The 25,377-nt window shown below is 41.1% G+C and overlaps 1 protein-coding gene across 1 annotated transcript in view; it reads right to left on the bottom strand.

Moving 5' to 3' along the window:
- Positions 1–25,377, bottom strand: part of TAOK3 (TAO kinase 3) — a 97,309-nt gene that overhangs the window by 14,733 nt on the left and 57,199 nt on the right. Inside the window, exons 11-16 of the mRNA XM_075516723.1 lie at positions 25,108–25,199; positions 22,970–23,063; positions 21,423–21,504; positions 15,302–15,469; positions 12,125–12,331; positions 1,977–2,111 (exon numbers count right to left, since the gene is read on the bottom strand). Coding sequence (XP_075372838.1) covers positions 1,977–2,111; positions 12,125–12,331; positions 15,302–15,469; positions 21,423–21,504; positions 22,970–23,063; positions 25,108–25,199 — 778 coding nt within the window. The remainder of the gene's footprint in view (positions 1–1,976; positions 2,112–12,124; positions 12,332–15,301; positions 15,470–21,422; positions 21,505–22,969; positions 23,064–25,107; positions 25,200–25,377) is intronic.

Consider the following 25,377-nt stretch of genomic DNA (forward strand, 5'->3'; position numbering starts at 1 on the left):
TGTTCCACAGAAAACAAAAAAAGAAAAGTTCTCCAAAAAGCCTACCATCTTCCCCATCCACTATTAATTTTGTCTTTATCGTCATTTGATCACTGGAACAGAGAGATTTAGCAAATCCAAGTGACTGAGGAATTAAGGCAGACACAATCCCAGCCCCACAGGAGGCTGCCATGGGATTTAGGAGTGACCTTGGGACATTAGCTGTCTTCCCCAGAGCTTAGAGGTCTGGGAAGACCTCACAGTCCATACCTTCATATCAATGTCTTTCATCAGCTCCCAAGGGGGCCTTGCCATGCAATACCTTCAAGCCATCCAAGTAGCCCAGGCATGACATATTCAAGGAAGATAGGAGTTATGGACTCTGCTGCTGAAGGCAGGACAGAAGGTGCAGCAGCCTTCCACAGGGAGTAAGAGAATATGAATATATTCCACACACATATCTATTTACCAATTAAACTGTATATATGTTTGGAGTATGATACTTAAGTCATTCATCATTTCTTCCCTCCAGCCAACCTAACTGGATCCTACTTTTATATGCTCAGTGCAGGCAATAGCGTTGGCACTATAATGGGTGCATGCACACACACATACACATAAAAGAGAAAAATTCACAAGGCAGAGGGTGTCCAGGAGACCAGAGATCCTGCCTGTGTCAGGTGTGCTGCATGAAGTCCTCTAATGCACACATTTCTAGGTCACTCTTCAAACTGGGGGGAGGAGGGAGGGAAGGGGGAGCAGGGGACACCAGCCTGGGGAGTGCTTAGGCTATAGCTACCCAGAAGTATGCCTGCAAAGGACAGAACTCAGATGCTTCCCCCAAATCTCAGCCCATGAGGCATCTGGCCAGAAGTCTGTATGCCACAGCATCATTTTAGATTTTAACAGCAGCAGCAGCAACCAGCACACAGAAAAATTTTGGCTACTGGCACTGCTGCTGCTTTTTCCCTCCACTCACAACCTTTAGCTGTGGTCACACGCGCACACACACACACAGAGTCTTGTGCATGCAGAAATCCGAAGTGATTCGGGAGATCAAGAAATGGTGGTATTGAAGGAAAAAACCCACTGTTCAGGCAGGGTAAAACAAGAAGGGGAGGGCTCGCTGGTGTAATTTCGGGGTTGGTCTAGGATGATGTCATAGCACTGAGCAAGTGCCATGGCCAAACAGTAGGTACTTCCTAACACTCCCCGTCCATCTGACCACTAATACCATCGGGCTGAAATATTTAAGATGACATTTATTTTAGCTTTAAAAGGCCATTTTTCACTCCTTTCCCTCAAAAAGGTTGCTACCAACTGCAGCCCGTGTGGATGCGAGGTGGGGGAGGCGGCACGACAACCAACTCTTCCGGCACACACCCCTTTCCCTACTACAAAGGCATCCACAGCAATCACATTTGCAATAGTACAAATCTTGATGGATTCATCCCATCCCCCTCCTCTTTGTAAGCCCACAGACCGCTGCAAGCCCTCTCCGTTATCGCAACCCAGCAATCCTTCCTAGGAATCAAGCTGAAAAATGCAGTCACGGTACAGTTGCTTGAAATAAATGAATGAATGAAAAAACAGCCAGCAGCTCAGCCGGGAAGCAGCAATCTTATTGTTTCAAAACCCATCTGCACCTCCATAGCATTTAAGCATATTGCACATGAGCACATATACACACTTTATGCACATGCAAATAAACATATTAACAAAAGAGACAGGTGGAAAACGGGTGGGGGGGGGCAACCTCAGATTATATTAACTTCATCCAGGAAAGTGGCTTCTTTCACATATACTGGAAATATACACAGACATTAAATATATTCTACATTTTACATCTTACACACACAGAGCTAAAATATCTTTCAGTGCAATATCTAGTTGCTATGCCAACAACAAAAAAAATAATTAGGAGAGAAAAAAAAGATTCCTGACCCCTTTGCAGAGGGAGAGGGGGAGAGAGGAGGTGGGGTGGGGTGGCTGCTTACCAAAGATGCTGATTTGATTGTGGCAAAGCGCTCTCGGTTCCGGTAGTGGAGGGCCTGATTCTGCACTGACTGGGTAGGCCGCACCTCAGGCCTGCGATCCCTGTGGCCCACCTCATCCCTTATAAATACATGATCCTGCAGAAATGGATAAAAACAAGGAGAAAGTCCGGCTGTGCTCTTCCTGCGGCGGCTGCCTCTCTCTCACCCCTCTGTCTGCACAAGCGCCGCTGTTTGAGAGGCATAGTTCAGCTCTCTGCTAGCCCCGGCAGCTCCCACGGTACAAAATGAATAAGCAACACATTGCAGGCTTGGGTTCGGCGTGTCAGCTGATCGCTAGCGGGATGCCTTCTGAATCCCTGGCTGATTTTTTTTTTTTTTTTTTTTTAAACCTCCAGTATTACATATGTGCAAAAAAAACAAAGACTCAAAAGCATAAAGCGATGCAGAGCAATCGGACTCCTCAGAAAGGTCAGGTTCAAGCACTGCAACCGAGCAATCCAAGCATTAAAAACGCTATTTCCATGTCTAGCAAAGAAGATGCTGTTCCCTTTTAACACAAGAGCAACATTTTGCCTCATTCCCTTTGCCGAGTGGTTCGTCCTCGATAGGGTTTCTTTGTCTCTTGTTTGCTATCTGCTGTGGAGGACGAGCATCCTGGCTAAAACCATGGCAGGCTGGAGAGGACCACGAAAGCCTCCGTGACCACTCAGGGATCCTGCTTTCCAGTCATGATCCTGCACAGTTCTAGCACTTTCTCTCCACAGCCCACAAAGGATTTTTTTTTTTTTTTCCCCCTTTTAAAGCAACAGCTCACAGGTTTTAGCACAAATGGTTCCCGGTGCAACCTCCCTCTTGCTCACTGGTAAGGCTTTGCAAGAAGCGGCTGTGCATCTGCGAAATGGCATGTGCAAATTTTGCAATGGAATAAAGCTCTCGTCAAGCGTATAGAGGAGAGACCCTCATCAGAAAGGCCGGCGAAAACCGCCACCACAATCTTGCTAATTGAAATGGTGACTGCCAAAAGCCATCGCACCTGCGGGCTATGCCTTCAGGACAGAGCAGCCTTTGGACGCCAGGCATGTCCGGCTGCCTCCCACCGCAGCCTGCCCAGCGGCGTGGGCTCCACCGGGCAGCCGTGATGGTAGCCAGCGTTGGCACATCTGCCACACTGCCATCTACCACAGTTTCGTGACTCCCATCCTCAAGTTCCAGCTCCTAAAAAGCTACAAGGAAAATTGAGATTCTTCCCAAATTAAATCAAGTTTCCAGCTGTCAGGGGTGCAAAATAAAGGCTGCAAGCACCTATGCCAAAAGGCAAATGAAAGACGCCAACCCTTGCAGAGAACGGCTGTCTCCGTGCACCGGGTGTTTGCAGGCGAGCAGGAGCAGCTTTTGCCACCCTGGCATGCCAGAGCAGACACCAGTAAGGTCAGAAAGCCCGATGGTGAGAAACCAGCCAATATGGAGTAGCATCTCCACCATGACACTGCTGTCGTACTGACGCTCCTTTCCCACTCTGCAGACACTTGTTTCCCTCTCTGCTGTCCTCAATTTCTAGCTGCTTCTAGTCTGGACCCATACACATTCAGCTGTTTTCAATATGATTCTGCAAATGATTTCAAGCAAAGCCAAATAGGTACAGAAACACTGATACAAAGTGCTGAACGACACGTTGATTTAAAGTCCTTTAAACCCAATACCTTTTCTCATATCCTTCATTTTGAACGTTTCTGCTCCAGGCTCACATTTCACCTGCCTTTGCACAGAGAGAGCACAACAGCCAAGACCATCACAGAACCAAGCCTGCACCGGCTCCTCCATACCCACCCGAGGGAGACAGAAGAAGCTAAAACAGTTAAAAAGGACAGTCCTCCGTAGAAGTAGTAGGACTACAGAGTACAGTAAAAAGTTGCAGTTTCATTTTATACTGGTCATCCTTATACTGGACTTTTCGTTGCACTGTCTTAACAGGGGAAGGCAGTGTTACAGAAGGGCAATTACTGGCAATTGGGCTGATCTTAATTTTCAACTTGTGCATGTTCGTATGACAGGCAGGGCGCTCAGACTTGCACGCTTTCCTGAGAAAGGTACGTCTTAGGCTCTAAAATAGTCATACCAAAAAAATCTTGATTAAACATTTAAAGTTTAACAGCATCACTCAGTTTAATTGGACTTGTGACTTCACTGGAAGAATATAAATCTTTATATCACCCCAGATATAAGTCACCCCAAGTTTTCTATAGATTTGCAGCACTCTCGCCTATTAAGTAGGTGTTAAGGAGTACTCTGTGAAATACAATCGGGGATACCCCAGATAACCCAAAGCAGACAGGCTGGCTACTAACATCACCTTTGAGTTTGACATTTCTACTTGACGTGTTTTGGAGCCTTCCGGCACAACGGCCCTCTAGCCAGGCAAGGGGCAGTGCTAGAAGCAACGCTGAATTTGGCCTCTTGCTCTCCAACAAGCAGCTCTGTGGAGATAAACCTGGCGCTTTGGGGCTTGTGCAAACACAGCCTCATGTGAACGCACTGGTACGAAGCAAGCTGGAGCAAGGGGAAGGGAGTCAGCAACTGCAAAAGGGAACTCCTTTGTTACAGGCTGAAATTGGAGCACCTCATATACAAAATAAAGCTGAAAAAAGAAGTCCCGTGGTAAAGATCTATACAAGACTTACCCATCTGAACCACGGAGGACTGAAGAGAAACGGTAGTACACAGGAGCTACTATTCCTCTACTGTAGCTATGAAATTAAGGTGGAGACAGGACAAATATTATCCACGGTCATACACAAAGCCTGCAGCAGCACACGTGAATGTACAAGGTTCCTAAGGTCTGCTAGCAATACCCCAATCCCTGGACCATCTTCCCTCTCTCCATTACATTAGTATGCCAGGGTGAATGCAAAATATTAAAACCAGAGAAGCAGCAAATCACTGAAAAAAAGACTTTTAAAATGGGCATTCAGATTTTTCAGAATGCTCCAAAACACCACCTAAAATGACAAGTTGAAATTGTAATTACTTTTTATATGGGAAAATTAATCTGTGGGTTACTTTTTGTTATCTAAGAGGTGGATTCTTAGAGGGCAGCATGTCATCCTGGTCTTGTTTTATGGGACTTCTAGTTACTTCAGTGCACATAAGAAGCTCACAGCAGAATCTAATTGCCCTTCAGGAATGTGAATTAACTGCATTCTCCATTTCAAATGGAGCTGGGCAAGGAATGGGGAAATTCCTTTGCAACCGAGCGAGCAAAAGGACCAAGTTCAAGTGGACAAAAAACTCCGTGGTTGTCCTTGGCACCCCTTAACCTGAGATCTGATGCCTCTGCATCAGGCAGGCAACCACTATTAAATCTCAAATAAGCCCATGCAACCTTAATAGGCAAAACATTTTTCAGAAAAGCTCCCATGCTACCAGAAATAAAATCATGTTACATGAAGAGTTACCAAATCTAGCAAGTTACGCTACCACAGAGACTGCTAGTAAATGGAGACCTGTAAGATAAATAAACCTAAGAGTAGCCGTATCTCCACCAACCTTCCTCAGACAGTGTGACTGATGGCTACTATGACAGACATCTACCTACAAACCCAGAAAATAGATTTCTGCTCTTTTTATTTTATTTTCTTCTCCCAAAAGCTTGCTAAGAGACACTGCAATCATATCTCCTTTCGGATGTTGGCACAGATCAGGAAATTTTGTTTCAAACTTTTAGCTCCAGATTTGTGGGAAACAAAGATGCAAATCTGTCACCTCAGCTCAAGTCACTGAGTAAGTAAAATCTGATCGAAAGCACCCCAGAAACTCATCAAGATTGAGTCAGGGTATCTCTCAGCCCTGAATCTGCAGTTCAAATATTGGTTTGTTTTTAAATTAATGTATCTTCTGTGTATATTTCACTTTCCATCTGTTTTTGGTGTTTATTGCAATATTTGCCTTATGAATACAACTCCAGGCATGCTCAGATCGCAACTCACATTAAACCATTAAAATCCTTCTATTTAGGATCAACGATCTAGAATCTTCAACTTCCTACTACATAAATCATTTGTTCTTCTGACTGTATGATCTGCTACATAAACAGTTTTCAGGCTGATCACAACAAATGGGGGTATTTGGCTGGGTGTTGGCTTTGAAATTGCTGATCATACTTGCCAGGACAAACACTCTCAAACATTTCTACAGTGTTACCTGATCAGAGAGCTGGTGGAGCTGCCAGTTACTTAAGAGATGCTAAAGAGCAAGTCTCTCAAAAACAATGAAAAAACCCAAAAGGCAGGACTCCTACATATATTATGGATTAATAAGTAACCTTAAAAAAAAATTTCTTATGGAAGTTAATCTCTGGATAAACAGAAATACAGAGAAGCAGTCAGAACATTTGTTCAGACACAAATCGATTCAAGCAGGTTCCAGCTGGGTATCTACATGGCCACGCTGGTGTATTGTCTGAGCATCTTACACCGCTCATGGGTTTCTGCTCAAACCGGCAAGTCTTGCCCAGGGTCACCCTACAGAGTAAGAACCTGAATTTTGCTCTCTAGAGTCCCATGCCAGTTCTGCCACACACTGTCTTTTCATCCTCCTCACTGAGAAAAGGGCTACCATCCCCTGCCCCCAACACCAGAACAACATTTCAGGAATACCTAAATATCTGCTTAACACCGTTGCCACGCATTTTTAAGAGCAACACTAACAGCATGTTGCTAACAGTATCTTCATTTTATGTTCAAGATATTCTGACTAGACTCCTTCCTGATAACTTAATAATTACACTGATCGGATCACTTTTTGTTTTGTTTTCAGAGAAAGATGTAGCGTGTTCCAAGGAACGCTAGGGGAAAAAAACCCCCATGAACACATTGCTGCAACAAAACTTCCTAGGTGAAGAAAATACCTGCTCAGCAGGCAATTAGAACAAGCTATAGAAGCAAACAGAAAACTCCTCCATAGGTAGACAGGAGCTGATTTTTTTCCTACCAAAAAAAAAAAACCCCCGATGAGAATTTTACCTCAGATTTTAATCACAGCAAAACCAAGCAGACAGATCTATAAATTGCATTTGATATTCCCATTTTTTTCAGTATATAACATTGTCATATGGCTGAAGCAACCCTTGCACTGACAAAGCATCAAACACAAGAATTACCAAAATGCAAACAGAGAAAGGAGTCCCATCGTCTTCAGCAGCTGATTTAGAAACACACACACACACCCCAACTGCAAACTCTGATCACGCTGGACTAGCCTGAAGCTGGAACATCCAAACTTTCACCTCAAAAGGAACATTCACTTGCATGCTGCATTTTTTGTTATGCACACCAAATAAAAACCTTCACAAACACTGTTTACACAAGAGGATTCACTAACTGGAAAGGACTGCCAGTCTCCTAGACAAACAGGAAAGGCAATTTCTGAGCCATAGTAAGGACTTTAATGGAATTGCAGCAAATCCCTTCCTTCTAAGAATTTAAAGAGCAAGGAAAACAACAGTGTGCCATCGTTCATTTTAATACATTGCACTAAATGCCTCGATAATCTACAGAGAGGTTTAAGTACCAAGAGCTTTTCAAGAAAAGGCTTCATGTCACCAACCTGCTTGACATGATTCCAGGAGGTACGCGAGGGGTCATCCCTGCCAGCACATGCAAGCCAAAACTCAGTAAGTCATTACCTAAATATCCTTTACATCTCATAAAAACAACATATTTTCCAAGTATGAATCATAAATCTTGATATGTAAGAAAACACCCTCAGCTTTGCCTTAACTGTAACTCACGTAGAACCGCCATGCCAGAGCACTCTCCCTCCACAGAATTCAGCATGAATGCTGTCTATTAATCATGGCAGTGATAGGCAACGTGTACAGCTTAATTTAATGGATTTGGAAAGTCACTCGAGGTGCAACAGTTATTCCAGAAGTATGTTTTTATTACAGACATCGGGCAAGAATTTGTGATGATCAGCTATGAACATCCTCTTTTCATCCTTTTGTTATAAACTAGATTTTAATCAGAAGATTTCCCTGATATTTTTATTGCCCAAGTTTCATCTTCATAAGTACTGATAATTTTAAGGTTGAAGTAAGTAACAGCAACAACTGTATTGCAGTTGAACAAAACAATACTGTACTGGCTTTTTGTTTAGATTAAAAGATAACAACCTTTTTTACTATTATAAAGTCTTATGGAAATAAAATAATACCATGTGGGAGCATTCTAAATCCTACCACTTGGCATATTCACTTAGGACAACAAAACAGTATTTCTGGGAAGCTGCCTGTACACACACTGACACACACCAGCAGTTGAACAAAGCAAATGACAAACTACCTACAATGCATCAACTGATGCCTATATTCTTAGGGAGCCAAAATCTTCACCCTCATTTTAAGATGAATTAACTGATACCCATCTGCTTTTAAAATCTGGGTTATGTGTCTTTGAAGCACAGTGTGTTTGGAGTTTAATTCCCTGCCCCATTTTGTCTCTTTTTTTTTTTTTTTTTTTTTTTGGTGCGTGCTCTCAGATACAATTGGGTTTGCATTAGAGCTGTCATTTACTCTTCAAGTTCTCAACCTGTGCAGCTGAACAACTGAATTAGCTCCCAAGAGGAGATGGACACAAGAATGTGTATCCATAGGTAGGATGATCCTTGGATGGAGAAGCACAGTTATGTTAACTGTCTTCAAAAGAGAGACGTTAGAAAATCAGAACTCTTACAGTGATCATATTGCGACTTACATGGGGGAGGTCACCAATCTGAAACCTGCAAAGGGGCGAGGAAAAGTTCCTAGCAGGACAGCTCATCCAAGCTGGACATCTGAATTTCCTGTAAAGAATTTGCTGGTGATTAAGGCACCGTCCTGAGGAAGCAGTCTTTGACCCCAAGGATGGACTGAGATCCCAGGAAGGAAGGATGCAGGCTTCCTGCCTGAATAGCAGACATTATTGCAATTTTTCTCCTCCCAGGAGATTAGGACACAGCTATAAACTAAGTTATATTAAAAGCTACACATTCAATTAGGGCTTTTTATTACTATTATTTTCTTCCTGGCCAGTGATTTCTTTCTTTCATTCTACTAGTTTTACTCTGCTGACAGGTGGCAGTCACCTTTGTCCTAAGCACAAGTTTAGAAACATGGAGCTCTACTGCTGCCCCAAAGCTTTTGCATTGTGGAAGGAGTTAGGATGCACCTGCTTTTCATGGAGGATTTATTACGAATACTATTCTCTGTCAGGCAAAACCCAAGCATCTTGGCTATCATGAACTAGTGTAGTGAGTGAAAGTTAACTAGATCAGAAGCAGGTCATTTCACTTAACTCTATGGCCACAAAACATGTTTGGAAGTTACAGCCAGCTAGCAGCTGTTAAAAGAGAAAAAAAATATCGTTTACGAATGCTTTTACTACATCAGCCTGCTTCTTACACGTTGCCTCTGTCTCAGCGTAGTTGGTCACAGTATAGATGCTAGGAGACGGGGATGCTCAAAGCTTCTCCCAGCCTAGCACTACACAGGTGATGGAGCAAGAGCCTGAGGTCTGCTCCTGAATTGCACCAAGTAAATGCCACTCCAGAATGGCTCTTCACACCTGGGAACTATATTTCACACATAACCACAGACTTTTTCATCCTACATTTTACAATTGCACATGACATTCTGGGGCTGTGGTCCAAAGAAATCAAAAGGCCTCTGACACTTAGAGCTTTGAGCCTTACAAAGTATCAACAGTCTAGGCAACTTTGCCATCCTGGTCACTTCACACGGTCTGGTACATCCAGAGACTGTTAATCAACACATTTGTGGATACCATAGTTTTACACAACACTTTGATTTGACCCACGTCAAAACAATCTCGTATGTGACCCTATGCCCACGTAATGGAGACAGCTGGCTAATTATGTTCATCAGGATTTTCTTTTTAGCCTTTAAAGGCTGATTAAATGCAAAACAAAAGCTTAATTTAAACTTGAACCCCAGGTTCTTTCCATTTTGTTTGTGATTAGGCTCCAGAGTGCTAGGAAACTCAGTACTCCCTACTTCTCACCCACCAGAACAAAACCAAGTTGTGTGGATCAGCTTCACCTCAGTTTATGGAAACACAGTTAAAGCAAGCACAAAGACAAATGGAAGTATTTTCAGAATAAGGAACTTTACCTTGAAAATAGACCGGGATGTATGTGCATAAAAACCCCCTGCAATGTCCTGTTCCAATTTTAGTCTTTTCACATGTATTAATATATACATAATATACACATGAAGCCATTTTCCATTTAAAATTACATTCCCCAAAGTAACAGAGAATAAAAAAATCATGTACTAAATTAAAACAATATATTTGCAGACTGGAATACGTCCTGCTACACATAGTCTAAATTTACCTTATGTGTACGTACCAATTGAGAAGGTATCTACTCTGCTGCAAGAATCAGTAATCACACCAATTTTTAACTATTTTGTAAAGACCATCAGTGCAGATCTGGGTTTTGTGCTTCCAAAATTACCCTAAAACACCTGTGTTAAGTGATCTACAGGTGATTTCTTTTACAATACTTCAGTTACAAGAGTACAAGAGACCTTGTTTTTCCAAACCAGGTAACAAAAGCTTCCATGTTTATGCATTCCACTCAACTGAATGTCTTAATCTCAAGAAAACAACAGCTACCCAGAAGTCTAAGATGACTGAATTCATAGCCTCAGAAATCTTCCTGTATTTGTATTTTAGAAGTGTCATACAGTCACTATAAAATGAAATATTGCTCTTAAAACAAGCAGGAACTCTACTTCTTTCACAAATGCAATTTATGTCTGATGGGAGTGGCTCACATTTTGTTTTCATCACCTGTAATGACACTGATCAGTCAGTAATATTATAACGTATGACTACTGTGTAAATCAATTCCTCAAACTTCTATTTTAATGCATACGTAAATATGACTACTTGACAATGTGAAATAAAAATTAATACACATTTCTGAAGCCTACACCAAAATGAGAAAAAGCTCCAACTATAACCACCCGGAACATACAATCAGTTGCGCTGTTCTTCGTTCAGGATGGTTCCTCAGGCCGGCATTTTGTACCTAACACTGTTTTTTGAGAAGGGTCTCTCTCAAAAGGTGCTACTGCAAATGTATTTGAGAAAGACATAAACCCCTGAAACCTATGCAACTTATCTGCCCGTACTTTAAATATGCAAGGCAATCTTGAAGACAAAATTTCTTGAGAGTTCCCTTTTATAAGCGCTTCAATATTCAATTACACAAACATTGTATTTCAGGAGGGAAAACTGCTCACAAATATTTAGTTAGTTAGAACCAGGCTTTGCTGTAACCCTACAAATGAGAAATTCATACTTTTCATGCTGCTGTAATGTTTTAGCTCCTCTGGCAAAAAGCATACACGCACTTCGAACCTCTTTGCAAATGCAATCACACGACCAACCTGTATTTTACTGCCCACTAGCAAATGACACTGCTAAGGCCAAGCCAAAACTATTTTAGTCAAACAATCTTAGATTAGATGCTGGCTTACAGCTAGACAACTTTATCTTGATATCTAGCACTAAGAAAACAAAAGGCAACAGATCACAACATGCAGCAAAAGAGCAGAAAAGCATTGAGTGGAACTTGACTCAAAACATACCTCGTGGGAAGGGTCCAAAGTTCTGCACACTTCCACTTCTCATGAGGGAAATCCAAGTGCAAGCAGATTTTAATCATACACTGTGACTGGTAAATGGTTATCTTAGCTGCTATGACCACTTGTCACAATACTGCATAATACAGCACAATCATTCACAAGGAAACAAGGACCGATGTTACAAGCAGAGATGAGGAAGTGCACATGCGGGGCTGGGCGAGGAGGCATGCAGTAAGTCTGCGTGAACCCTGCCTAGACACTGACAGCGCTACCTTTCATCAGCGGCCTCTTTTTCTTTTCAGAGGTTATTTAAATGCAGTTTAGCTTTTAAAGAAAAAAACCACAGAACTTGATTCTGGCAAGCCCGGCACCAGCTCCTGCTCTCAGCAGATGGCTCAGCACAAGACCACAGCACACTGATCGTTGGGCCCTACACGGGTGAGCCAACGTGAGCAATAGCAGGGACTGCAGGAAGCTATGAGAGCACCAGAGAACATACCTTCTTATGAACAACGGAGGAAGTGGAATTAATTGTGCTCTCGTCACTATGCATCATGACCAGTTCAGGGCTGCTCTCATCCAGGACCTCCTGCATGCTGCTCACACTGCTGCTCTGACTGCCTGTGCTCACAGACATACTTGGGATGGAATGGTTGCTGCCCAGACTGTCCATCTTCCTACTCAGGTTTGATCCATGCTCACTGTCCTATAAAACAAGGGGCATCAGTTACAAATACTGCAGGAGATCACCTGCCCAGCATGTGCCTGCAGTGCCCAAAGTTTGTTTTAAAGGTGACTCCGCAGAGTTAAAGGTTCTTTGCTCATTATTTTGGCAACTATGTTTCTCAAGGCTGCTTGGGTTATGAAATACCCCATCTGGGGCAGTTAGCTTTCGCCCTTTCCTCTGCAATCTTACTATATCAGGCTTCAAGCCAGTTTTTTCCACATATCAGTAAGTCTGGGCATGGCTCTTGGCTTGAATAGGAGACATCCAGGAATAATGGATGGCTGGTGGACAGAGTCTCATAATTAAAAGGAGCAATCTAAATTTGTATTAAAACAGTGTTCCAAGTCAGGATATGCTACAATGCATTCTGTGAATCAGAAAAGATGTAAGACAATGAACCCACTTGTTTATGATTTGATAACTATCACATGGTGCTTAACAGGTGTAGAGGTTTTAACCTCCATGTCCCAAGCAGTCAGCAATTACATTTTGTCAAGCTTAAAACCCCTTTAACCTTGTGTTTTCGGCCAAGATAAATTCTTCATTCATGTTTAAGCAGCTGACTCGGAAGAGCCTGCGTTATTAGTGATTGAAACTGTTGTGATCTACTTAGACATATGTAAATAAATATTCCTTGTATAGGACATCTTTTTGATTCTACAGACACATATCAGAAGTTAGCATCCTTTTTTCTTGTTGCATACTTATACCACCTCAGTAATCCCAGAATATGCGCTTAATCTGGACTGACTGAGAGAATTTATGGAGTCCTTTGTAACTAACTAGTGGCACTGAAGAGGCTTGCAAGGAATTCACAGTGGGGACTGAGAACTCCGAACATCTTTCAGCTCCTGGTCCAAAATAATTCACCAAAATGAATGGCTTGGTACTGCACCCGGTTTGTCCTGGCCTCCAAAGTGAGCTTGGGGAGAATTACATTACAAATCAATTAACAGGATATTAATTTTGTTGGAAACCGACAGAAAGATAAAATTGACAGACTTGACAGATTTGTATTTGATTGTGTGATTATTTTTTAAGCAATCAGCAGATCATTCAGAGCCTGTGTAAGAGCACTTAAAATCCAAAATCCAAAATAATACTATTTTACAGAGAACATATGCACATAAGAATGAAAATATTTCCAGGATGCTTATATAAAGTTGCAGAAGAAGTAACCTAATGAAGCATCCGAGATGAGGATACAGCTATGTAATTAATGAATGCATATGCACAAAGGACAGAGATGAGATTGCATATGCAACCTTAACATTGACTTCCTGACTTGAATAGTTTTCAAATTACCTTAACTTTCTTGCAAGAGCTCTGAGGAAAGCATTAGTAGTATTTTGAGTGTTAAAGATGTGTAATGCTCCTTTTCCACCTTAGAAAGTCTAAGGCACACAAAGGAACTGTCTTGTGGCATTTACAGTTGAGCAGCTTCTGTTAACCAGTTAAGTAGTAACTGAAGCAAGTGCTAGGTTTTCCTTTCACTGCCAAGTTAGTGATACACACGAGCATACAACCTTCTTTCGTGGTACACAAGCTCAGTGGTAAAATGCAGTGCAGAGCATGCTGTGCACATGCAGAGTGTGAGCTTCATCAGATGTTAATTCCTAGAGATACAATCTCTTCCGCCTTTTTTGAGAGGTGGGGACAGGAGGAACAGAAGATACATCTTGGAGTCAACTACTACCACACGTATCCCACTTAGCTGTTGAGCTTGGATCTGTTGAACAGTCAAGCGGGAAACACATTCCCTTGCACTTTCCTATCCTGTCACTCCCCTAACAGCTTTTCACACATAGGCAGACAAAGCTTGAAGGTTTCAGTGCAAAAATCTGACAAATCCCCCCTCTCCCCACCCCAACAACTAAGCTCAAGGTTTAGAAGTTGGCTAGCTGGAGGGTTAGAACAGACGCACTTCGTAGCTTTAGTCACAGTGGTTGCTGTTCTTGCTCCTTCTGTCCATCTCCGTCAACATGAAGGACAGTGCTAAGTGCCAGTCTCCTCCTCCTGTATGCTCTCCTACCTGACACCCAGGCTCGCCCATTTCTTAAACCAGAGTTCTAGTTTAGCCTTAAAGGAACATTTGACATACACAAACCTCAAAACCAAGTCCCCGAATGTATGCTGAGCTTGGGCATCTCGCTGCATATTATCTTGCTATACTGCAGCAAAAAGGAATGCAAACGTCAATTTGCCTGTCCATTTTTTTGTTGAGAACCAGTCATGGATTTATTTATCCAATGTGCCTGCACCAAATGACATTAGTTTCCATCTAATCTCATCAATTGAAAAATGACTGGTTCCCTTCTCTAAGCCACAGTTAGTGTCAATTATCATACATTGATTAAGTGGGTTGTTTATTACAAGATTTAAACTGAAGCTGAATTTTATGTCTTTAATATTTTTCTTTAATATTAAAGAATTTTTTAAAAATAAGTATTACTAATTTGGTGATTTGCTTTTCAGCTCATGAGAGGCCAATTACTTTATTGTAAAGTTATGGTAATTGAAAAAATATTAACATTAATCAAGTGCTCTTGACTGTGCTTCTGAGACTGAAAAGCTTGGACTGTCAACAGACCCTCCTTCACACAGGCTGTGAGCCACTTTCTTCTCACAGAGAATCTCCCTCCAAAAGAATTTCTTCCCTAAAGCTTTCAGAAGAAAGGCCACCATTTGAAAAACACCCATAGTTTTAAAGTTGCCAATAAATGCAGATCTAACACCAAGTAAAGGCTACTGTCACTCATTATCCTACCCTATATCTCTGCTGATATTCCAACACATATTTACAACACACAATATCCAAGACGATATTCCAACAACATGGATTGCATCCTCACCTAGGCTGTGCTTGTTCTGCCCCCTTAAGGACAGGAACATCCCACTTGCCCCAAAATGATTTGTAACAGTGTAAATGAGGTAACAAAATAAAAGTACCTCCTCCTCTTCTTGAGACTCGGTCAGTGGGCCATTCCGTGTCTCTTGGAAAAGGATTTTCTTCATTTTCCGGTACTGAAGGTTATCCAATTCACGTACTGCATCTTTTGTCCTTTGTATGAGGTCTATTAGTACCCTTGGTGGTCGGTCTCGGCGAACAAAATCATGCTAAATTAAAGGAAATGAAACACATGGTTTCAGACATGACACTAGTATGTTTGATGTAGAAACAGGGACACAGTGACTTTTATTAAGAGATACCTGAAATGACAGTTCATATTCAGTAATTGGTCTGTTCACATTCAATAAATAGTAATACCCACTATGAAAGACTCCAAACACACTCAGCACTGATTACACTGACTGTACTCATCACTACGTCAAATAACCAAACTGATCATGCTACGCTCTATGAGTTTTGAGGCGTAGGCTGCAAAACATTTTGTTCAAAAGTCAGAAGATCTGCTTAAGCACAGAACTCAATTAAATGTAGAGTACAGAGAAGCGAGGCAAAAATCACTTCGCTACTCGAAACTCGTGTGCATGTGTACGCGTGCGCGCAGGCACATCAGCAGCAGGCGACGCTGGGTAGTGGATGGAGAGGTGTGAGCCCTGGCTGACCCTTCACAAGCCCTCTTTAGCCCCAACTCCCTGATTCACTTTTCTGGCTGAAGTGAAACAGCTTGGACCAGGGTCAGGTTTTCTGAGCTCTCCAGACGACACAGCTAATTCCCGAGCTCATTCGCATGAAGCGTACGAGGTACAAGACAGTGCCACTTCAAACCTTACAAAGGCACAGGACTTCCAAATGAACAAAAAGCATAAAGGCCAAAGAAGAATCAGTCCTGATTATGCAAGACCACCTGCCTCAGCCACATGCAAAGGTTTATCCTGCATCTATCTATTCTGATTCATACATAAAACCAGTAAGACGACTGCAAGGTTTATTTATACTTAAAGCATTTGTAGTCAGAGTTAAAGTAAAATCAGTTTTTTTACTAACTCCTGCTAAGGATGTACTAGAAGCACAGATTTTAAGTGCAGACTTAACAATAAATTCTTCAATGGAATTTAAGTACCTGATTAAAGGCTTGTCTCTGATTTATCAGCTATGTTCTCCTGAACTGTACAACTGGCAGTAGAGTATGAAAGCCTTGCAACTTTCCCATTTAACCTTTGACTAAAGTAGATAGTCTGAGTATACCCTTGCCAAAATTCTACGTGGGATCACTACAGTTGGGTATGTTGCTTAATATGTATCACGGGAGATGGCCTGAAGGCACAAACATCTTCTGCACATTTCTAGAAACATTAACAACGAAAGAGAGCAATGGAAAAAAAGTTGTTCTCTATCCTGCAATGCAAATGCCACAATGGCCTTTTGTTAAGAGAGCCTCAACAGGGGGGCCCTACCTGCAAAGAAATTCTCAGGAGGGTCACGTCTGCCCGCTTGGCCTCAAAGCTCTTTCCACATCTGGTGAACTCAGGGTCCCGCGGGACAGGGAAAAGCATCTCTATCCTAGATGTGTTGCCATCCCTCCAGTTCAAGAGCTAATACATCCAACTGTAACTGGAGTAACCCATACATGAAAGCCAGTCCTCCTTCAAACAGGAGTCTTGTGTATAAAAAAATTGAAAGAATGAGCTGATCTTCTTTTAATGATTTGTAAATAAACATGGAAAGTATAATGCCACAGGCTTATTTCTTGTTTTTAATTGAATTCAAACTGTTGTGCATTTGAGTTTTGCTAATGAGGACAGGTCATCATTTCAGTATCAATTTTTTGCTAGTAGTGAAGGTGTTTATTTTTTAATTTTAGCTAAAAGTTCTAAACATCATTTAACACAGAAGCAAAATAAATAATTTCTGCTCCTCAACACAGATAACCACCATTTATTTCTCTGTAAACAGTAACAATCTGCAGCTTATCTATGATTAGGAAAAGGGTAACCATTTTTATCTCATTGTAGATAATTTTTAGGAAGCAGTAATGTATGTGGAACAATGATCCTGAACTTAAATCCATCCTATATGTTTAGTGTCTACTTGTTTATGCATATTCTTTAACAGTGCAAATACTAATTTCACTGCAAAGATCATGTGCTTCATATTCAAGCACTACTCAAATATTAGAATGAGACCACATGAAAATTGCAGGGCAGATGCACAAAAGTGAAAACCAAACCAAAAGGCTCTTGCATAATCAGAATAGAATTCTGACTGCTTACTTGGATTATCTAATTGTATAAGTTACCTATAAAAGATGTACGCACCCCTCTGCTAGGTGCTGTGCAACACTAAGAAACCATGGCTGAAAGGACTTAATTGTACACTTTTTCCAAACTGCAAGAAAAAAACCAAACCCACTCAGAGCGGGTAAGAGGTTAGTCTAAAGGCAGGTAGAGAGCTGGCTGGAAGAGTGGCTGACAGAACTCAAGTCTCCTGGGAATGCCATGCAAGCTGAGAAAAATAGGGGAAAAGTTTTAAAACAAATTTTATAATTGGTTTTAATTTTAAAAGTGAAAAATATTACTGAGTTTTTGGTTGTTTGTTGTTTTGTTTTTTTTTTTTTTTTTTTCAAATTTCAACTGCATTTTAATATCACTACAGTAATTTGGCTATTTTCATCTGGGATAGTGAACTGAAACCAAAATCATTCTCAAACATCTCATTTAAAATTCATTTCCCTTTAAGAAAATGTGGCCACAAAAATTTGCCCTGTCCCTGTTTACTGTACACAAGTGAAAAAGCCTCAAAAGACAAAAAGATATTCAATCTTACAATCTAACAAGCTTTAGGGAGAGCTACAGCAGGAGGGAACATCTAGGGTACTGTTCTGACAGCCTGAAACCAAATAAAAAGACTGAATATACATGATTTAAGAATAACATCTCAGCTCCAATTGTTTGCACAGACTCCAACCTAAGGTACTCATATCCTTCAATGAACTTACACTATTCCTAGAGAGCAGAAAGGCTGCCAATCCACATGAATGAATCATTCTGAAACCCACAACATAAACCTATTAGCTGGGCAAAGGACTGTCAGGGTGCTGCAAGCAGAACCAGAGAACAAAACGCCAGTTATGTGCCACAGCACAAATGTATCACACGGGGGGGGGGGGGAAAACCAAAACCAAAAACCCAGTGCTGAAAAGAGAGTACAAGCAGCTCATTCATCAGCCTTTACCTGGAGAGTGAAGGCATGAAGGTTAAATATTCTATATGGTCCAGGCTTAAAGCAAGGACAGAAGCGAGCACAAAGCTAGCTGTTCAGTAAAGAGCGCAGGGTTTCGATTTCTCTCTTCAAGAACCAAGAGGCTCAGAAACATCCATGAGAATGCATTTTACTGAGCTGAAAGAGCAACAAGAGAAGCCATAAAACAAAGGCTGAATGGTGGCCTTAGAACAAAAATCAGCATGAAAAGGCTGTCAGGTAGATGCAGGGCAGCAATCTAACCTACTGTGGAAATTAAGCAAAACACTCAATGGAGCTAACAATTCCAAAGAAAAACTGAGTCCTCTTTACCTGGTGTGGAACAGCAGCATGCCATGCAGTTCTCACCAGCAGCTATGTATGGCAACCAGAGGAATAGCAGGGCCACTAATCAATTTTAAAGAAAGGAAATACTTAAAAGAAAAAAAAAAAAAAAGCCTGATGGAAAAGGGGCTGGACAGCATTTCACACATCCCTACCTTCTAATGGAAGGCTGCTCCTGAATTTCCCGAACACAAACCCCTTGGAGGTATAAGCAGTTCCTATACTTCTCAGGTAAACTGAAACCCAATGACTTAAACTGGAACTGAGTTATGATTCCCTGACAAAACTTTGGCAAACTCTGGACACATCACTCCCAGCACAGGTTCCCCTCCTACATGCTCTTGGCAATTATGAACCTGTACAAGGCACTTTCCAAAACGATACAGTTGTTTCCAAAACAAGTTCTAATTAATTGGGTTCAGTATAGAAACTATTAAAGGGATATAAACAACTTTTGGTTTTGGTGGTTTGATTAGGGGAAGAAGTTAACCTAGGCCTATCCTGTTAGTGCTACTTTTAACAGCTAAGTATGATGCATGAATATCGAAAAGAAGCAAACGCATTACAAGTTGTTAATGAGTCAAGAGGAATTGCTCAAAACCCGTCTAGGACAAAGAAATGATTGGAAAATGGAGATCAGAAACACAGAAATACAACACTGCATGACTAGAGAAGTTGAAAAAGTGTGATGTCTGGAAATACACAATAAAAAAAATAGATGCAGAGTATATTTGGTAAGTAATAATATGAGGAGGGGTCTACAGTTGGCACTAATCAATAAATTTGTCAGGACTTCCGCACCAGACAGCAGTCAAAAGAAAACAGCATCAAAACCTCCTTTTGTAACACCACAGAGCAGAGTAGAGCCAGCCTTTCCCAGCTCCCACGTAACCACACCTGGAGTAACATGCCATGATATGTCTATTAGTGCCAGAAATGCCCGTCCAGCCAGAGGAACTTCAGATAAAACAAAACCAAACCAAACCAAAAAGTGGATCAGAAAGGCCCAAATGAATGATTTAAAGGAACAGAGCAAAACTAAGAGCTGAACTGAGATCAGGCAGAAAGATCATGAAAAGATACATATTCAAAAGGTATGAACAGATAAAGAATTAATCATGCCCACATTAGCATTACTAGGGAAAAAAAAAGTCAAGATAACCTTCCTGAACTTCACCTGCGTCTGTCAAAAAAAAAAAAAAAAAGACCAGACAGGACAGTTCAGAGCACCCCACACAGAACAATCCTGCTCTGGCCAGGAGATAAACACATCCAGTCTCTTTCCATCTCTAATACCCATGTTCCTTTAAATAATCAGCCACTATCTGTAAATCTTTATTAAGAGCTCAATCCTCTGATCACGTGGAGTATAATTCTCAAAGTACTACCAGCTCTGCAAAAGATTTGCTATTGCCTATGTATCTTATGAAGACTGGTTTGGTCTAGATTTTGAGTAGCAATTAAAATGGCTTTTTAGATTTTCTCTCACTTCCACAGAGAAAGCCTGTAGCAAATTACAAGCCTTAAATCTTACTGAAATTGCATATAAGCTTAGTAGCAAGTATTGCCTGTTACACAACAGAAAAATAACATTTTTCCTTACTGGAGAAGGCAAGCAGAAAAAAAAAAGAAGGAGCATCAGCAGGTTAACAGCTACATTACTTTGCACAAAACTGCATAACTGCTCCCAAAAGGTCTTTGCTTTCACACAAGCTGCACCAAGTTATAGTTTCCCCACTCCCTCTGCCCCTATTTAGAGGGCACAGGGTTGCCTCCAGTTTCCTCCCTCATTACTGTCTGCTCTTTCAGAGACCACATAGTGCAGCATGGTCACAACTCAGGGCATCCTACTGACAGCACAGTATAGCAGAGAGGCTGGTGAAAATTCCTTCTTCAAAGCAGTAGGAAACACGCTCCTAAGTCCTACCTACACGGAAAACTACTGGTTGGAATTCACTTCTGCAGCACAGATTTAACTAACCCAGCTCTGGACCTCTTTGTCCTTGATAATACTTTCAGTTAAAGTACGTACAGCATTATCTTCGAAAAAAAATTAGTAAAAAAATCAAAATCAGTATTAGATCCTTCTATCCCCCTCCTGCTGACAGGTCCTTCCTTCAGCTAAAAAACCCGTTACTCACACTACTATTCCATGAAGCTTGCAAGTTCTCCAACACAAATGTAACGTCTGCAGACCTCTGGGCTGTAAGAAGAGCAGGGTGCTGGGCTGCTCCCCCAAATAACTCCTCACTCTACAGTATAACTGTTTTACCACACAGCCTACCTCTACTTTTCGCCAGTAGTTCGATTCTTGAGCATCATGTTATAAAAAGAATTGTGACTGACATAACAGGCAAAGTCAGGAAACAAAGTTAAACGGCCTAAAATAGTCCAGCCTAAAATACCCTTCAGAAGACCCCAAAACTCTATTGATTCAGACGAGAGCAAAACCAACAATTTTTTTTTGAAAGAACAAATATTTGTTCACCATCATTGAACAAATGATCAATTATTTTCATCAATTATTTTGGTAGGCAAACAGATTTTTCCCAAATTTCTCAAAAAGATTTGAAAAATTACCCGTAACAGATCTGTTGATGATGGCCTTTCCTGAGGTATTTTCTGTAAGCAGTAATCAACAAATCCCCTAAAGGAGTCTGACCTGTAAATCAGAAAAAAAAAGTTCTAAATGAAAAAGAAGCTTAGGATCTGGAATATACACAAACTTCTTAGCGCAAAGCAAAAGAAAAACCTTGACTAATGTGTTCTTAAGTTCCAGGGTAGAGAAATTAACTGGACTTTTTCAAATCCTGAGTAAGTTGGTCCCACCAGTTCTTCCAACAGTTAAAGACTGTTGAAAGAAACATGGACACACAATTATCCCCCAACCACAAGCTGAAAAGCAAGCAAGAACTATGTGTACCAGTCACTATTTTCAATTTTACTTCAACTACTTAAAAATAGATGACAATGAAATTATTGGTAACTCCAGAAACGCACTCGTTAAGTTAGCTGATGAAATGGCGCTCTGCTCTCTAGAAGCTTCCCACCATTTGTAACACTGACTCAGTAAAGCGCCATGATACCATGCTTAGTTCAACAAAACTTTAGGCCATATATGAGCTTGTATCACAACTGAAAAGAAGAAAACTGATCTTCTAGGTGCCACTGAACTCAAATGCAGCATAAAAGGCACCTTGCTTACACCCTGTGTTCTCAAAGCCACAGAGAGCAAACAGGTCACTATAAACAAACTGCTTGCAATCAAGAATACTGATTCTTATACCGTATTCACAAGTTGTCTCTACTCTGCATTGCAAATTCTGCACAGAAAAACATGGGTATCAGTGTGCAGATACAAGACCAAGTTCTCTGAATCTTGAAAAATGGACAAAACAGAGACGATGAAATAAGGAAACTGAGTGGAGTGTTTTAGATAAAATGATCAGCAATGAAACAATTACGCTACTTAAATGCCTGGCAGTATAGCTGGGGGAACTTCACACCTCTCTAGGAGCTGTTGTTTCAAGCCATCTGCAGACTCTGCCAAGCACCCCTTGATAGCTACATTCCACTCTTGGGTACAGAGAACAGGAAATGGGGTAACCCCTTTACTCCCCCAGAATAACAAAGCATTCTTGTATCAAAGTTCAGATTCTGGAACAAGCCTGTAACACGGGGAGTATTTACTGGCCACAGAGCTCTGATGACTTTTGAAGTAACTCACGGAAAAAAAGTCTAATTACCTCTATATTCTGTGTACCTCTCCCCTCCCTTTCTCCACATTTCAGCTGCACTACAATGCTAACAGAATTCTTCTGTCAGGGATCTTTTGCTGGAGCTGGAAACTTTGCTGAGCTACGGCTGGCTTAATATATCCAAGAATATTTTAATTCCTACAGCATCTACAGCCCCATAATTAACACCTCCATACATTTAGATTGTAGAACGGTCAAAGTGACAGAAGGTCAAAATTGAGCCTGGCTACACAGGAGCACTATTTGAGAATGCAGTCAAATCACTACACTGCAACAAACACTTTTCTTGTCAGACTTTAACCATGCACAGTGTCTCAGAGCATTTTCAGGAAAACAAACAAATAAAAAATCTGGTAACAGCTCTCTTACCATTCATTTGACTGTAACATAGGGGAATCATTCTGGGCTATGTGATATAAGGCACTCATTGCATTCATGTTGAAAAGTGGAGGCTTCCTTTCAGCTAGAAAGAGAAGAGAAAGGTGTGATAAGGCAGTCTGGAAAGAAAAGGAGAAAGATATGGAAGTATGAGCAAGGGTATCACTGCTAAATCAATAGCTCATTACTGTCGTCATCACATTTAAGCTAATTATTTTAATATCCCAGGTTAGATGAGGACAACCACTCAAGGAAAGCTGTTATTCACTTGAAGAGGGAATGACGAAATCCAAAGAGAACAGGATGCAAATTATAAGGAAAAGTTTCCAGTAAATTTTACCTTAACTGCAACATTTCACACCTGACCTGCTACGGTAAAATCAGCAGAAGCTGACTAAAACAGAGCTTAGACATACAGCATGTCAGGGCTAGGAAATTTATGCATCAAGCCCTACAGATCTTTGATGCGCTGCTGTAGCATCTATGTTGAGGGAGAAGAGTGGCTGCCTGTTTCATTTGTCATTGGCAGTCACCTCCAGGTAGGACAGTTGCCAAATTCACTTGCCAGATGTGTCGTTAACTCTCCCTAACTAAAATTCTTCCTAGTCCTTGCACCAAGGACACGTACCTACGAGCCTCTGACCTTTCAGGACTGCAGATCTCACAGAGAAATTGAGAAAGGCTACTTTTCACCACCATCTAAGGGCAGTCATGCCAATCAGCATGTGGTGCCAGGATTTTTAAGTTCATGTCAGGTCAGAGCAATCCCTTGTCTTTGACATGCAACATGCATGCAAACCACTGCATTTTCTTTTCTTTAAACACTGCTTACTTTCGACTACACAAGAAATAAAGACATCAGCATTCAAAGAAAGCCAACTGGTGCTCAGCAAGATATTTCCTCCCACTGCTACCTGACCCCATGTTCAGACACAGAATCATGCAAAGGCAAAGCTCAAAGTTAAAAAAAAAATTTAATACTTTTTCAAATACTTATTCAAAAGGGTAATATTAAAAAAAGCAAACCCATCAACTATGTAAAATGGCTTTGAGGTTCTTGCCTGAAAAGCTCCATAGAAATTCTAGTATTAAGACTCAGTGTCTATGCAGGGTAGGGTAGCATAATATCTATTCTACCACTGTGATTTACTCCTGAGAGGCTGTAACTAGTCTAAACTCCAAATGAAAAAAATCAGTGGCCACGCAGAAGAACAGAAGCCTAGAACTTCTGATTTTTGCTTTCTTTATATCAAAATACAGATTGTGTCAGCAAGGCATTAGCACTGATACATGAAATACAACACTAGAAGTTACTAGTCATTTACACCATTACTGTCCCCGTATTGGGGTCAACATTTCTTCCCATTCTGTACGTCCCCCTCTTTGTTATCTCATATATATTTCTGCTGAATAAACATATTTATAAAGAAGATTTTCAGTGAACTTGCCCTCACAGTAAGTTCTTGATGTACTGCTGTTAAGTATAATCCATATCAAGAGTATCTTTGAAAATAATCTACTCAGCACATGCAATGTCAATATTCAAACTTAAAGTGCACACATCTGCTCTGTATACCTGCTATCACATCTACATCTGCTTCGGCCTGTGTGGATGCGTATCATTTGCCCTTTGCAGTGCAAACCCTTTTCTTCTCATGTAAATAACCTGTCCACGTTGATTCACATCACAAACTTTTAGCTGAGATTGAAGATTTTTGTTTCATAGAGTGGGAAAGTAAGAATTGAAAATTAAACGTAGGTCCCTTCTGACGTATTCTTAGGACACCAGTTCCCTTGACATAATAGCTGGAACAACTTTCTCAAAACCCAGCTTGAAATACACAGACTAGAAGTCATAGTTTCTTCTCATACAAGACTAGAATTCTCTAGTTATTAAGGGAATAACTGAGCAGACCAGATTAACATTAAAGCACAGCAGCATTAGTGGCTTGCTCTTGATTTGCCAGTGAGTAAAAAGATTTAACTCAACTGTCAGTGCTTTCCAAGTCAGGCTTTTTAAAGAAAACAAAACCACAAAACTCATGAGGAATAAGAATCTTCCATTTTTTCAGGACTTCCTAATAAATATTGCAGACAGTATTCATCTCAGCTGCCAAGCATTTACTCACCTAACTCAATACACGTGATCCCAAGAGACCAGACATCCACCTTCCCATCATACTGTCCCTCGTCCATAGCAAGGATCACCTCTGGTGCCATCCTACCAACCACAGTGCAAAACATGCGGGTTAGGGGACACAAATCGTGACTCCCAGCACATAGCTTAAAGAGAGATGGCTTCATTGTCTTCAGCAGCACAGCGGATCAGAACTTAAAGAGCCAGCATGGAGCTGAGTAAAGCCATGCTGAAATGAAACAATGCTTGTCTGCACCAGCAA

The sequence above is a fragment of the Mycteria americana genome, chromosome 13 (assembly GCF_035582795.1).
Source record: "Mycteria americana isolate JAX WOST 10 ecotype Jacksonville Zoo and Gardens chromosome 13, USCA_MyAme_1.0, whole genome shotgun sequence".
NCBI lineage: Eukaryota > Metazoa > Chordata > Aves > Ciconiiformes > Ciconiidae > Mycteria > Mycteria americana.